This window comes from Rhinopithecus roxellana, chromosome 15 (genome assembly GCF_007565055.1).
Source record: "Rhinopithecus roxellana isolate Shanxi Qingling chromosome 15, ASM756505v1, whole genome shotgun sequence".
NCBI lineage: Eukaryota > Metazoa > Chordata > Mammalia > Primates > Cercopithecidae > Rhinopithecus > Rhinopithecus roxellana.
The window spans coordinates 33,068,232-33,083,365 of record NC_044563.1 but is presented as its reverse complement, the minus strand read 5'-3'; the positions used below and the strand labels follow the sequence as shown (position 1 = coordinate 33,083,365).

General features: G+C 41.6%; 1 protein-coding gene across 1 annotated transcript; it reads right to left on the bottom strand.

Moving 5' to 3' along the window:
* Positions 1 to 6,045: 6,045 nt before the first annotated feature.
* On the bottom strand, positions 6,046 to 14,680 carry LOC104658622 (lysine-specific demethylase 4E-like). The gene is given in 3 exon segments (XM_010358692.2): positions 6,046 to 6,146; positions 6,149 to 6,282; positions 12,813 to 14,680. Coding segments are annotated over 3 exon segments (2,103 nt in total).
* Between the last annotated feature and the right edge of the window lie 454 nt (positions 14,681 to 15,134).

Here is a 15,134-nt window from a genome sequence, read left to right as displayed (position 1 = left end):
ACTACTAAGAGCTTACTGTTGACTGGAAGTCTTACAGATATCATGAATGGCTGATTAACACAGATTTTGTATGTGACATATACTAAATATTGTATTCTTACAGTAAAGAAAACTAAAGAAAATGTTTTTAAGAAAATCATGAGGAGAAAACGTATTTACTGTACTATACTGTATTTATGGATACCTTAACAAGATGAATAGCCTGTCTGAAATGGCTGATAACCTCACTGCAGATCTCAATGTACACTACACATCAAGCAATTCCACATTTTCTTATACTGTCATGACTTTTCTCTGCTTCTTGGGAACATTTCCAGCATCACTAGTGGCACTTCGTATGGGCCCCATAGTATTACTCAAGCTTTAGGATATTGTCCTAAACATGATACTCAAGAGATCACTTTTTACTGTGATAGACAATTTACTAGAGAGAAAAAAATTGCTCAGGCAGAGATGATTAGTGTCCTGCAGCATTTTAAGAGGATACTCACAACACGAGCTCACCGCAATGGCAAAAGGAAGAGGCTACAAAATTCTTACAATAATACAGTATTACTATAGTTAATTTTATGCAGTTATGATTTAATACTGTATCTTTACATTTGTTTACATTTATCTCAACTTCAAATGGCATTATATATGGTCTGTGTGTGTGTGTAAATTCTGATAAATTTAACTTTTTGTAACAGAATTGTACATATTTTATGGTAGTAAATGTTAAAATACACTAATATCTATAAATATTTTATGCATTCATGACATACCTCATTTTTTCTTATATTTTGCAATATTTCTAGAGTACAAGAGGCATCCAGGAGTTTTTTCAAATTGTTCTAAATCTCCAAAAATTTACCGATACAGTTGTGAAAAAAAATCCCTGTATAAGTGGACCCATGCACTTCATTTGTTCAAGGCTCAACTGTATATGTGGGAGTCTGTATATAATAAAGGCGGCTTACCAATCCCATGAAAAGTAATTGATAATTCAATAAGGGATATTGATATTGGGGGGAAAAATTAAAATAGAGCTCTACCTTACACTACTTAGAAGAGTAAATTAGTGATGAATTAAAGACTGTATAAAAGAGAACTTTAGGGCTATTTGAGAATATACTGAAGAATGTGTTTATGAATTCAAGGTGGGAAAAGTATCTTAAAGAAGAGCCAAAAGCAGAAACAATGATGAAAATTTCTGACATATTTAACTCATTCCAGTGTAATAAGGACATAAAACATTGAGACAAGATACAGGATAGAAGAACAGTTTTGTCATATGTAAAATAGACAATGAATAAGTATCCTGAAAACTTCTATAGATCAATACAAACAATGAGTCAACCCAAAAGAAGGGATCGAAGCCTTAGAAAAGGCAACTCGTAAAAAAGGAAATCCAGATGGCCAATAAATATGAGGGGATGTACAAGATCACTAGTAATTGAGAAAATGCAATGAGACATTTTTCTCGATTTAAATTAGAAAAAGTGAAATGATCTGACAATGTAAAAATGGGCCAAGATATGGGGAAACCAGAACTGTCCCACTGCTAATGGAGATAGAAATTGTAGACTGATTTAGCTATTCTTAGAATAATTGAAAACAAATATCAGTATAGCCAAGGAACTCTAGTTCTATGCACACAGCTGTTCAGGAAAGTGTTATTTATACATAACGAAGATGTGGAAATAATCTACATGTCCATCAGTAGGGGAATGAATAAAATAAAAAATTACACAGATCTGTTGACTCTGTTGGAGTCATTAGGATCTATATATGTAACAATCTGTCTAGGCCTTGTAATATTGAGTGTTTAAATAGGTAGGAGGAGGAAGAGAAGTTGATAAAACCAAACCTGACATATCATCTTGGCTGTGTAGACTTCTGACTATAAACATGGAGAATATGCATCGAACTCATAATTGTTATTTCTCAGAAATGAAGAGAAGCCTTCAGAAATGAAGGAACAGAGGTCATGGGAGAGGACAAAGATGGCTCTACACTTGCTCTTAGATAATTTTCATTATCAATGTTCCTTGATTTTCCAAAATACAGTACAGAATAGCAAAAGCTTATTATAGGACATGGGCAAACAGCTGGATATGGGCAATTTTTACAAAGAAGAGTGACCCAAATTGAAAGTGTCAAATGAAGTAATATAGAATTCTAATTGCAGTTGCTTGAAGAAGCCCTCCACAGCCACCCCTAACTCCCTGAACTTTCCAAAAGACTAATTTAGAAACAAGTTTAGCTGTACTATTGCTTGTCCTTATTTGGCAAGAGAATGCAAAATATTTTTGAAAGTAGCTGAATAGAAACAGGAGGACAATAGGAACAATATTTTCTACAAATTATTTGTGTGCTTATGTTTCTTTTCTTTTACTCTCCAATATTTTTTTTAATGATAGCTATTCCAGGGCATCTATCTGCCTAGGATAAGATTGTGATGCTGCTGAAGATAATAAGCAGAAATTCAGTTCTCACATTCCATGTTGGAATGTGAGCCAAGCTACCGTGTCCAGAAATTGTCAGAATTCCTTTCTTTCCTGCACTTTCATATCCACAATCCGACCTCATCACCTAATTTTAGCAACCTCCAATTCTCACCTGGAATATAGGAGCAAGAAAGTCTCATTTTCCACTGAAAGATGAGTGGATGTAGTTGGCGGAAGTAGTCATCCAGATGCTAACTTAATTGAGCTGACCCAAGGAACTAAAGTAACTTCTCCAACGGATTTTTATCAAAATCTGTGTGTTTAGCCTTACTTTTACTCCCAACTCTGGAGGTACCTGGTGTCACAAAATCTTGATTCCTTTTGGTTCTGCACTGGGGATTCCATTACCCTCCAGGTTTTCTCCCTGCCAACCTAGCATTCAGCTTTCCACTGTTTAAGATGGTTCCCACTTTTCCAGCTGCTCCTGTCTTGTCTCCTGTTCAGTTTTCTCCAGTTTAAAATACGTGCAATAAAAATGCATACACCATAGGTCTCCACATCAGTGAGTTTTAACAAGCACATACACCCATGTAATCATCACCCAAAAGGAGATGTAGAACATTCCCACGGCCCCATCACATTCTCTCACACCAGGATCTTGCTTCCCACCAGAGGCAATCATGTTCTAAACTCGATGACCACAGCTTACTTTGGTCTATGTTTGCAATGAATACGAATAAAAATATACAATAGGTTTTCCTATTTTATAGTTTCCAAATCTGATGTTTGTAAGATCCAGCTATTCCTGTTGCATGTACCAGCAATACATTCCATTTTGTTGCTGAATAATATTAAATAAGCTACAAGTTTTAATAAGCTATGAGTTTTTCTGCTTATATATTCAGAGATATATGAATTATCCATAGTTTGTGATTCTTATAAAATGTGTAGGTATTTAGGAGGAGAACTGCTATAGATTGATGAGTGCTTAAGTTTATAGAACATTGACAAACGGTTTTTCAAAGGGGCTGTATGATGGTACATTCCCAGTAGCAATGCACGTGAGAGTCAGTTGCTCTGGAAATGGGACTGTTTCTTTTAGAGCCAGAGTGCATGGTTCTAGTAAATCCAGGTGTAAAACTGGGACTGATCCATCATGCCAAAAGTAAGATGTTTGCTTCTTGTCCTTGTGACTTCTGGTATTCAAAGTGGCATGTTTTCAGTGGCTGTCACAACAATAGTTCCATACATTGAAAGTTGAGATTCTATCTCATGGCCATTTCTATCTCCTCATATCCCTAAATAACCATGCAAAGAAGGATTATAATTTCTCAGCAGGGGGACCAATCTTTAGTCTCTCAAGGAAATTATGCCTTTGAAACACAAAGAAACCTAAAGTACAATTGCAGGTCAGGTCCACTATGGAGCAGACTCCAAGACTTCAGCACCAAGATCTTTAGAGTGCCTTTGGGATCTGTATCTGAGCAAGGGAAGGATAGGAAGAAGGTTTGAGCACAGAGAAAAGTTGATCTGTGGTTTATGCCCAAAGATAGTCAGCCGATCCTGCAGGGACTCTGGAGCTCAAATGGCCCTCAGGATTGTCCTGAGTTCAGCAGAGATGGCCAAGCTTTATGCTCCAGCACTGAGCAGTCATCGGATATGGGCTACACTCGGAGGAGACATGGCCTTGGGTAAGGCAGCTCTCTGCAGCTGAAGGCTGTCTGCCTCCTGCATTCCAGGGCCAATGAGACTTTTTCCTATCACATAAAAATTGATTTGGTCATGCAAGATGTACTGTAGGTCCAGCAGTTCTCTAGGGCTTCTCCCTTCCAATGAATCCAGTATGCTTTCATCTTGTGGTTCCACCATCTCAGTATTAGCTTTAGCCCCTTTTCAGCCAGGCAACTCACTCTGTCTTCCTGTGTGCCTGCAGACTCTGTGTTCAGCCTCTCAGCTTGAATTTTATAAAGAATAAACTTCCATCTCTTATTACGTTAGGAATGACAAAGTTGTGTGAATGAGTGAGATAGGCAAGAAAATTTGGGTTTTTCTGTTCTTTATTGAAAAGTTCAGGCAAGCACCAATTGTTTATTACTTTGGCTCTCAAATTGCCTGAAGCCTCAACTTTGGAGCCTTAATAACATTCTGTAAGGGCAGTTAAGCAAGAGTAGTACTAAGGGGAGGGGTGGCTTGCTTCTCTGAATGTTTCCTTCTACATCCAAAACTATCACTTTCAATTTCCAAAATAAGTTTTGAATTTGTCCACTTCTGTGCATTTGCAATATGAACAATTGAGTCTAAGCAACTGTCACTCTCACTTGTATTGTAGATGGTCTAACTCTTTCTCCTTCTGGGACATTCTCCACAGAGCAACTAAGCTGATTGTTTAAACGTATAAATCACATCTTCGCTGCTGTTTTACACCTCCAGTGCCTTCTCAATTCAAGTTGATAGAATACCCAATAATGCAATTAACATGAGTCACAGGGCCTAAGTGGTCTGATCTCTGCCTCTTCTTCTGTGTGCCCCAGGTATAAATAAGCTTCTATCGTATCACTGGTAAAACAACTCATCAAGTTCTATATTAGGCCTATTGCACTTACAGTTCCCTGCAGGTGGAAAATCCCACTCTGGACCTTCTTATTTTTCTCTGTTGGGGCTCCAAAAGGTCTCCTGTTCTCTGAAGCTTTCCTGGACCAGCAGCTCAGCCAGCCTGTGCCCATTCTGCCCTGTTGTCCAATCTTGCTTTAGTTCCTACATAACACACATTCCTGACTGAAACTGTCTTGTTCACTTACTTGGGGGTTTATTTATTGGGCTGAGTCAATGAATTACCAGTGTGAAGTATGCACACAGCTTTATGTACTCTCCCAAGCAGTGGAGCCTGCAATCCAGTGCTCCCACACAGCCAGACAGCCAGAACCTCATAACCATACGCTGAGCTCACTCACCACCACAAAATGTAACCAGTCCATAAAATATTAATAAGTGTTGCCTGGAACGTTCTCAAATAACTGCAAAGAAAAATGCATGGAGAATAACCTCTTCCTGCAATGTTTTTGAAATTACAATATTAGAAAGAAAGTCCGATTTTACTTGTTGGTGACCTCTAATACATTTGTGAACAAATACTGACGATGTCACATTTTAAATATCTCAATGACTTAGAAATATGATGCTTTTTTTTCTGACTCTATTGACCTAATTGGCCATAAAAGGCTAGTTTTGCAAGAAGGGGAGAGTTGAGGGAGGGAGAGATAAGGGAAGAAGACCATTGAAGGGTAACCACACTCCAAATTCTTCAGAAGTTCAGCAGCCTCTATAGTTGGTCCAGAGTTTGGGACACTGGGATAGATGAGCTCTTGGCAAACCCAGGAAGACCTCGTTCTCAGAGATACTCATGTCCAGTGGATGAAATCTCACCTGGTGACGCAGAAGTAGAAGTGTCACGATATTACAACGTCTGAGAGGATGAAGAAAATATGGTGAATTTGGTAATCACCTTGGACTCAGCAGTGCCCAGGGGCCTCACCACAGGAACTAAGCACTGGGAGGCACTGCAGTTTTCGTGGCCTGAAAATTTGCCAAAAATTCTGAGTTGTAAATATGACCAATCTCAAGAAGCCTCCACAGAGCAGAGCAGTGGGGTATAAAAGCTGACCGTGGGCACAGGGGCGGGGCCCCAGCAGCACCCAGACTCCTTGGCAGGATGCTGGATCCTGGGCTCCATGGTACAGACCTATCCATCAAAGCTGCATCTGTGGGCAGGGGCTTAGGTTCAGGGCCTGGAGGTGTGCAGTCTGTGACCACCAAAAGGTACCTCCTGGCCAGAAGGAGCCTGGAGGATTGACTTCTGAACCACCAGTTACAAAGGATAAGGACCACAACATCTACCAGTTGAAAGGTTCAGACCAAGATTGACAAAGCCAGGGTGACAGTAGGTCCAAGCTAAGGTCCTGGGCTAGAAAGCATCACTGCAGGCTAAATTGGCCACAGGAACACCAGGCACAGAAATGTGAGGCAACAGGCACCACAACTGGAGGTCTTAGGCCGAGTGGGTCATGGCCTTGGTGACATGGGTGGTGCCTCAGTCCAGAGAGCCCTCTCAGGCACTTGGATCTTCCACGAAGTGGGCATCTCCAGGCTGGCCTGTGCCCTGGATTCCATGGGGTCTGCAACTAATCCCTCTTGTCTAGATTTCCACAGCTTATAGCACTTGGGTTACAGGATGCCCATGACAGCGTCCAGGGAAAAGGTCACAATGACTTCCTCACCACTGCACTGAGAGGCCACTTTGCTTATCACATGGTGGCAAAATTCATGGCCTCCCTGAAATTGAAGTCATGGGTGAAGTCAGCATGGTGGCCATAGGGAAGCCATTTAGATATTTAGCCCCCTCCCTGAGTTTTGCCTACATTCAGCCTTATCAACTACAACTACAACAAAATAAATTTTGTCTCTTCCCTTCCATCAATCATAGCTCTAAAAATTTTTGCAGTGGTTAACAGCACTAATTCCATAAATTATTGACTGAAATGCTTCAAATACCTCACATTAAGGAAAATGCTGGCTTGGGTCTAAAATACCTAACTAGTATCTAGAGAATTTTTGAATTTTATTTTAAGGAAGAATTCATTGCTTCCTTGTGGGTGTGTGTAAAACAAGACTGTTGAATTATATCAAATGCCTATCAACATCTATAAACATGATCATATAACTTCTTCTGGTTGCATTTACAGGATAAGTTATATTCCTAGATTTCCTTGTTTAAACCATCACTGCCTTCCTGCAATAAACCCCATGTAGTCTTTCTATGTCATTCTTTTAATGTACTTAGATTATCTTAGCTAATATTTAAGTTAAAATTTTTACATTGATGCTTATCAATAAGTTTTGTCCATCATTTTCTCTCATTCTGCAATTCATCAGGATTTTCTGTCAATGGTGTGCTTATTTTAAAACTTGAATTTTTTCTCATTTTAAAGGCCTATGTATACTTGAAATAAAAATTTCACACAATTCCTCTGTGAAATTGTCTGATCCTTGTCATTTTTGAAGACTCAGGTCTTCTGCCATCTTTCTGTATTTCATACACAGAAATTTATTTCTTAAACTTTATATGTAGTAAGTTAATTTTTTCTAAAAAAAATCCACATCATTGGAGCTTTATGTTGATTTATTATTTTACAGTTATTCCAACTCATTTTCTGTGTACATGTGTATCAATTCCTTGTTGCTACTTTCATATAATTGATCTTTTCCTAACTTGTAAATCAGAAGTTTAATACAGTTAATTTTATTATTTGAATATGATGGAGAAAATAAAGGCTGCAAATTTTCCTCAGCACTATTCTAAATGAATCTCATATATTCCTTTTTGTATGTTATTAAGTTTTAAATTTAAAAACACTCCAGTAAATGCTTATTGTATTCCAGGCATTGGTATTAGCAAGTTACATATATTCACTCATAGAACTGTCAACTAAACACATTGAAGTAAGTGCTATTTCCATTTTACATTGAGGAAACTGAGTCATAAAGTTAAGTTATTTTCAAGGTCACACAAGCTGGTAAGAGAACCTGGAATTCAAAATCAGGCTGTCCTGCTCCACAGTTCATATTCTTAATAGATATTTATTGTTTTGTGGAAATTTGGCTTTTATGGTTTGTGCTTCCCTCAAATATGAGATCCATTCAATAAAAAATTTAACCTGCCAGGAAGAGGACCTGTACATTTTCTGACTTTCAAAAATATTTCAAGTGTTATTGCATGATAATTCAGAATGTTTGAATTTTTTTCATTGTGTTTAAAGAAGATATTGATATTTTCTATTCACACTGGTATACTGTCAAATTTTGTGATTGATTCTTTGGCAGGATAGGTTGTCAAGGACATGACATATACTTGGGATGCAGTGACCATGGTGACCATACAGCCAATACAGTAAGCCTTAGCATTCATATTGTAACTGAGCTCACTCAAGCAAAGCTATCTTTAGTAGGGACTTTCCCTTCTAGAGAGCATGCACATTTTGATTTTACCTGTCCTCAAACTGATCTTTTGTTCATTACAAGTAAAAAACATACCCATGGGGAGATTTAAGATACTAACAAGACAGGGGATGTATGCATAAGCATGTACAGCTACTGTACATGTACAGAAGACCATCAGAACATGTGTACTAGTAGCACCTCTTACCACCTCCTTATGAATAACCATGTAAAACTCCCATAATGGGGGTTTCTCCAGCAATAATCAATGCTGTCTCACCCTAAAAAGCAGCCCACCCTGAATTCCTTCCCTCTCAGTGTGTACAGTCTATTCTGCACCTAACTTTCAAAATATTATTTTTCTTTCACAATAAATTACTCTATGCTGTACTTATTTTGCTGTATGTCTCTTGTTTAAATTATTTTAAACTAAGAAAACAAGAACCAGAGGTTTCACAACAGCTGTCAACAGCACCTGAAGAGAGGAAGTGTTTTCTGTCATCTGGTTTGTCAATCCTACCTTATTGTTAATGTTGTCTAAGTTTTTCATATCCTTAGCTTTCTCCTTTTTTTCTGGCTTGGATTAATAAGGTGACTATATTAGTTCATTCTCACTTTGCTATAAAGAATATACCCAGGTAATTTATAAAGAAAAGAGGTTTAATTGGCTCACAGGTCTGTGGGCTGTACAGGAAGCATAGCGGTGTCTGGTTTTGGGGAGGCCTCAGGAAACCTACAATCATGATGTAAGGCAAAGAGGAAGTAGGCACATCTTTCATGGTGGGAGCAGGAGGAAGAGAGAGAGCGGGGAAGCACTACACACTTTTAAACAACCAGATCTTGTGAGAACTCTATCACAAGAACAGCACTAGGGGGATGGTGCTAAACCATTCATGAGAAACCACCACCATGAGCCAATCACCTCCCACCACACCACACCTCCAAAACTGAGGATTTCAATTCTACATGAGATTTGAGTGGGGACACAGATCCAAACCATATCAATCCTTCCCTGGCCCCCTCCTAAATCTCATGCCCTTCTCACATTGCACCATATAATCATGCCTTCTCAAATGTTCCCCAAAGTCTTAACTCATTTCACCATTAACTGAAATGTCCAAAGTCCAAAGTCTCATCTGAGACAAGGCAAATTCCTTCTGACTATAAGCATGTAAAATAAAAAACAAGTTAGTTACCTCCAAGATAGAGTGGGGGTACAGGCATTGGGTAAAGACTCCTGTTCCAAAAGGGAGAAATTGGCCAAAAGAAAGAAGCTAGAGACCCCAAGCAAGTCTGAAACCTAGCAGGGCAGACATAAAATCTTATACTTCCAAAATAGACTCCTTTGACTCCATGTCTCATATCCAGAGCACAATAGTGCGTGATGTGTACTCCCAAGGACTTGTGTAGCTGTGCTCCTGTGTCTTTGCAGGATTCAGCCCCTGCAGCTGCTCTGATGGGCTTGTGTTAAGTGCCTGCAACTTTTCCAGAAGTAGGGTGGAAACTGCTGGTTGGTCTACCATTCAGGGATCTGGAGGAAAGTGATCCTTTTCTCACAACTCTGCTAGGCAGTATGCAGTGGGGACTCTGTGTGGGGGTTCTAACCTCACATTTCTACTCTGTACTGCTATAGTGGAGGTTCTCTGTGAGACCCTTTCCCCTGTAGCAGACTTCTGCCTGGACATGCAGGCTTTTCCATACATCCTCTGAAATCTAAGCAGAAGCGCTCAACCCTCATTTCTAGCATTCTGTGCACCCTTGGACTTAACACCATGTGGAAGCCTCCAAGGCTTATGGCTTGCACACTCTGAAGCAATGGTCTGAACTCTTCCTGGGGCCCTTGAACCACAGCGAGAGCTGGAGCAACTGGGATGCAGGCAGCAGTGTCCACAGACTGTACAGGACAGCAGGGCTCTGAGCATGGTCCACAAAACCATTCTGTCCTCCCAGACCTCCAGCCTGTGATGGGAAGCATTGCCAGGAAGGTCTCTCATATGCCTTCAAGATGTTTTTCTTAATATTTTGGCTACTAGTACTTGCCTTCCTTTTAGTGATGTAAATTTCTGCAGTCAGCTTGAATTCCTCCCCTAAAAATGTGCTTTTCTCTTCTGCTACATGGCCAGGCTGCAAATTTCTTAAACTTTTACATTTTGCTTCTCTTTTGTACTCTACTTCACTGAAACTGGATATAAGTTCTGCTTTCAGGTCATTTATTTGTTCATGAATGTGAGCCTAGGCTGTTAGAAGAAGATAGGCCAGATCTTAAACTCTTTGCTGCTTAAAAATTTCTTCTGCCAGATACCCTAAATCATCACTCTCAAGTTCAAAGTTCCACAGATCCCTAGAAAGGGGCACAGTGCAGCCAACCTCTTGGCTAACACATAACAGAAGTAAACTTTGCTCCAGTTCTCAATAAATTCTTCTCAATCTGAGACCTACTCACACTGGAATTCATTTTCCATATCACTGTCAACATTTTTGTAACAACAATATAACAAGTGTCTAGGAAGTTCAGAACTTTCCCTCAACACCCTATAGTCTCCTGGGCCCTCCACACTCTTCCAACCTCTGCTGATTACCCAATTCCAAGGCCACTTCTACATTTTCAGAAATCTTTGTAACAATGACCTATTCCTGGTACCGATTTGCTGTAGTAGTTCATTCTCTCATTGCTATAAGAAAAATACTTGAGACTGGGTAATTTATGTAGAACAGAGTTTTATTTGAGTTGTGGTTTTGAAGACTATACAGAAAGCATAGAAGCTTCTGCTTCTGGAGAGGCCTCAGGAAATTTGCAATCATGGCAGAAGGTGAAGGACAAGCAGGCACATCTTAATGGCTGGATCACAAAGAAGAAAGATAGTGGGGAGGTGCTACACACATTTATTAATTTATTTATTTTATTTATTATTTATTTGTTTTATTTATTTATTTGTTTGTTTATTTGTTTATTTATTTATTTATCTTGAGGTGGAGTCTCACTCTGTCATCCAGGCTGGAGTGCAGTGGCATGATCTCGGCTCACTGCAACCTCCACCTTCCAGGTCCAAGTGATTCTTCCACCTCAGCATCCCAAGTAGCTGGGATTACCGGTGCCCACCACCACGCCCAGCTAATTTTTGTATTTCTGGTAGAGATGGGTTTTCACCATGTTGGCCAGGCCAGTATAAAACTCCTGACCTCAGGTGATCCGCCTGCCTCAGCCTCCCAAAGTGCTGGGATTACAGGCATAAGCCACCACACCCAGCCATGCTACAGACTTTTAAACAATGGGATCTTGTGAGAATTCTAATGGGAGAACAACACGAGGGTGATGGTGCAAAACAGTTCACGAGAAACAGCCCCCATGATCCAATCACCTCCCGCCAGACCCTAAATCCAACATTGGGGATTACAGTTCCACATGAGATTTAAACCATGTCCATGACTTCAATGTGCCTGTGTTTAATGAGTCTCTTTCCATTTTATATACTCTAAGTCATACTTTATCAAACTTACTTCAATACTCATGACTGCTGCAATTTCATTCTGAAATTTAGCCTTTTACATTGAAGAGAGACCTATGTACCTTGGGTCTTCATTCAACTTAGACTGATATTAAGATCTGTGACTCTACTTTTATGTTTGTTCTTTCCTAGGTATACTTTTGCCATTCCTTTATCTCAATCACTTTTCTTCATCACTTTTTTTGATACATCTTTTATATAATTCTAATTTTAAAAACATGTATTAAGGATTTTTTTCTTTACTTTGCAGATATACAGTAGAGATAGCAAATTTAATAAACATCAATAACATTACAAAGTATCTCTGGGGCCATGAATGGATAGCAGACTCAGTTGGTCTACAGGTCTAGTTTGTGCATGAACAGTGGATGGTGGCGTGGGGTGGAGAACATGTGCAGTTGAACGACTGTGAGAAGCCCCGAACCTCACTGGGGCTGTAGCAATGTCCAGTGGAAGCCAGAGAAACAGAGGACCAGACGGAAGGTAAAAACGAGGGACACAGTGAGATTCTCAGCATCATCCAATGTAAGTCCAAATAACTGTGGGATCTGGACCCCTAGCACTGTAAGGGAGGTATCCTGAGGGGACAACAGCAGCAAGTGCTGTCCATGGCATCTGGGCCATGGTGAAGGCCACAGGCACAATGATTAGGAGTAGACAGAGAGTCCCTGAGGGATATTACAACAACCTATGGCAACCTTTGGGGTGGGGAGTTCAGTGGTCTCTGGGAGCCCTGGTTGTCACAGTTGGAGATGGCATCTGGGGCCTTGGAAATTTGTCAGTTATTGGAGGTAAAGAATCTTCACTGTGGAGAGGCCCAGGCCAGAATTGTGCTTGGCAGGAATCTTCTCTGATTCCTGGGATTGGGATAAAAAGTAGATATCACTTGACATTTGGCACCATATTCAATAGCCATGGGTCCAGAGGATTGATCATGCATTGGAGGAAAGTATCCCCAGATTTAGCATCATATCTCTGCCTGTCTTTAGCCCCAACAGATGAGTCAGGGTCCCAGGAGATCCTGGAAAACTCAGTTGGGGTCAGAACCCTAGAGGCATAAGAGTGGTCCATTGCTGCAACCTTGGCCAGGTTCACTGGGGATTTCCAGTCCACACTGGTGTCCCTGGACAACGTAATCAAAGGCACAGTGACATTGGAAGGAGTCATGGTGACAACATCAGGAAGACTAGTAGCAGTGCTGTCGAGGGATGGTAGGCAGGGGCCAGGGTGCATGGGTTCATCAGGATCCAGTGGGGGCCCCAGGGGTTGAAGATCAGGGGCACAACAGCAGCCAGAAGCCTTGGCAAAATGCGGAAGGCCATTGCTCAAAGGTGCGGGTTTGTCTGTCAAAGCTTCATCGGCGAACTGGAGCTGAGGTTCGCGGCCTGGAGCTCTGCTCCCTGTCCCCACTGAGAGGCGCCTCTTAGCTGCAGACTGAACAGTCGCCTCAGTCCCCAGTTCTCGAGGACGGCGACCACGACCCCGCCTTCCAGTGGAAGGGGAAAGAATCCGGGATGACGTCTCCAGAGTTTGGAATGCAGATCCAGGCACAGCATTGGTGCCATGGCCCTTTGGCTTGTAACAGAGCCCTGGGGCCACAGTCTGTATGGGACAGCTGGTTATGTGGTTCCGGAGATGCCTCAGGCCCAGAGCAGCTCTCCTAAGTGCTATGTCCTCCCTCCAGGTGCTCACCTCTTGGCTTTCTACAACCCTGGGCTCTGTGTGATCCACAACCATCAAGTCTTGCTTGTGTTTCCAGAGCTCATAGCTCTCTGGTTGCAGGATGCGTACGAAGGCGTCCATGGAAAAGGTCACTCTCGCCTCCCCACAGCTACACTGTGAAGCCACTTTGCCATAATCAATCCATCGTGGAGTGGCAAAGTTGATGGCCTCTGCGCAGTTGAAGCCATGGTTGAAGCCAGCATGATAGCCATAGGGAAAGGTCACCATGAACTCCCCAGCCTCCTGAGTCATGCGATTGAAGGGGATCCCATTCTTTTTGAGAACTGTAGGCGAGATGAGGGCCACCTTGTGCCGCAGGAAGCCCTCACAGCCCCGGGAAATGCCTGGGAAGAGCTCCCTGGCCAGACGTTCCAGCCGCTGACCATGTTCTGGGGGCACCACGTACCAAGTTTTGGGCTCCCCAAAGTGCAGGTAGTTGATGCTATAAAGATCCATGTCCTCCGTGTGCCAAGCGAACGTGGTCTTCCACATGCCAAAATACAGGTAGGGTGTGTTGACACCCTCGATGACAACCCCACATTCCTGCTCCAGCAGGTCCAGAATTGTTCCCAGGTGTCCTAGGTTCCATTGTTTAGTGCTTTCTTCAAATAAGGAGCCGCTGATATCAGCACCATAAATTGGTGGATTACCGGGGTGGCTCTTCCAGTACTGTTGCTCCAAATCTGCAAAATTCTGGTATGGTGGAGTCTGATGTTTTTTACTGTTTGCCAAGTGGCGATACTTCCCCACAGTCATGGCTTTCTTCTTTTTATGGTATTGAGTAAACACCCCTGCCTGCCCAGAGGTCACCTGCTGGAGGGGAGTGGCTACTAAGATGTTTTCGATATCATCGTAAGTCTTTCTGGCTTTCCATTCCTTGGGTGGAATTACCTTGGCGAGGCCAGCTTGGTGTGCGCCTTGGGACTCCATGTAAGCAACATATTTGTTGAAATCTGTAAATTCTTCCATGGTGGGGTAAAAAGTCATAATGGTATGACTCGTGTTCTGGGGATCGGAGTGCACAGACTTCATGGCTGCACACAAGAAGTAGCTGACTCCCAAGTTCTTAGGTGTCCTCTAGATGCCTGAGAGTTCTGGGGAGTAATTTCTTTTCTCCGCTTTTTTTTTTTTTTTTTTTTTCAAAATACTTGGGTTTGTCTGTGAGGGAGTAATTCACACTTGAACTTTTGAACAAGTGAGATCTTTTACAGGCTTTCTGACTTCCCAGGAGGACTCAGGAGTCAGTATTTTTCCCAGGAGTCAGTATTTTTTTGTCCAAAGAAAATAGAATATGTCCCAGTGGGGCAGGCGCCCCAGCTGGAGTCCCAGCTCCACCTGCAGCTCTGTGAGTTTCCTCAGTTGGGGGTGTCACTGTGAGGCTTCTCTTGATTCTCAGGCTTTGGTGCCCCAGTAGCTGGTAACTCCACTGTACCCGGGCGTCTCTTCTAGGAAATTAAATCAATAAACCTAAACAACAACAACAACA